The 916-nt window shown below is 58.4% G+C and overlaps 1 protein-coding gene across 1 annotated transcript in view; it reads right to left on the reverse strand.

Moving 5' to 3' along the window:
- VOLCADRAFT_102804 (uncharacterized protein) overlaps nucleotides 1–916 on the reverse strand; it is a gene marked incomplete at its 5' end in the record, with an annotated part of 4,302 nt that overhangs the window by 1,973 nt on the left and 1,413 nt on the right. Inside the window, one exon of the mRNA XM_002946155.1 lies at nucleotides 601–840. Within this exon, the coding sequence (XP_002946201.1) occupies nucleotides 601–840 (240 nt within the window). The remainder of the gene's footprint in view (nucleotides 1–600; nucleotides 841–916) is intronic.

Here is a 916-nt window from a genome sequence, read left to right on the forward strand (position 1 = left end):
GGCAGTGAAAACGCGAGAAGAACGCGGGACATGCGTGTTGAGATGCGAGGCGAACAGATCCACATCATACGGCCCAAACAGATGCTCTAGGAGACGAAAATAGCGGGGGTGCAGGCGGTAATCATCCCGATCGATCCAACGGGAGGCAGCATCCGCCTCGTTTGCCGCACTCTCGACCCTCTCCACCTGCAAAACGATGCTGTGCTCTTGCAGGAACTCCCACAGACACTGCAACTCCGCGTGCATAGCTGGTGACCGCGAAGACAGGCGACCCAGAACTGCCTGAGTGCAGGTGTTATCCTCCCGAATCAACACAACACGCTGCCGAACGAGAGGGAGAAAAGACTCCAGAGCGTAACGCACAGCCCGCAACTCCTTCCAATTGATGTGTGCGGGAATCTCATCGAACGACCAGTAACCTCGCGCGGTGCGACCATGCAACACAGCACCCCAAGAGTGGCGGGACGCATCCACCGACAGCTCAACCGCCGCCGGTCCCAAATGGATTGCTGCCGAACAATGGCGGGTGGGAACCTCCGCCCACCAATCTAGGTCCCGCATAGACCCACGGGACAGCCGCACTTTACCGGACCAACCAACCGGCTGCGCAAGATCATCGTAGAAATTACGGAGAAACAGGGGGGCGGGGGTGAGGGCGAGCTTCACACTCTGAGCAAAACCACACAGCTGCGCCAACTCACGCTTCTGAACCAGACGGCGATTCTTCTTGGCCGTAACCCGGAGCCCCACAGCTAACCGACGCAACTTGGCCAACTTGCCCGCAGGCACCTCAAACAGNCCCTCCGCAGTATTAACTGTAATGCCCAAATGGTAAACCGACTGCGAGGGCTCCCATTGGCACTTGGTGGGATGGCACGATAAACCCAGGAACTCGATGCTCTCTCTGACCCACTGC

The sequence above is a fragment of the Volvox carteri genome (genome assembly GCF_000143455.1).
Source record: "Volvox carteri f. nagariensis unplaced genomic scaffold VOLCAscaffold_1, whole genome shotgun sequence".
Lineage (NCBI taxonomy): Eukaryota > Viridiplantae > Chlorophyta > Chlorophyceae > Chlamydomonadales > Volvocaceae > Volvox > Volvox carteri.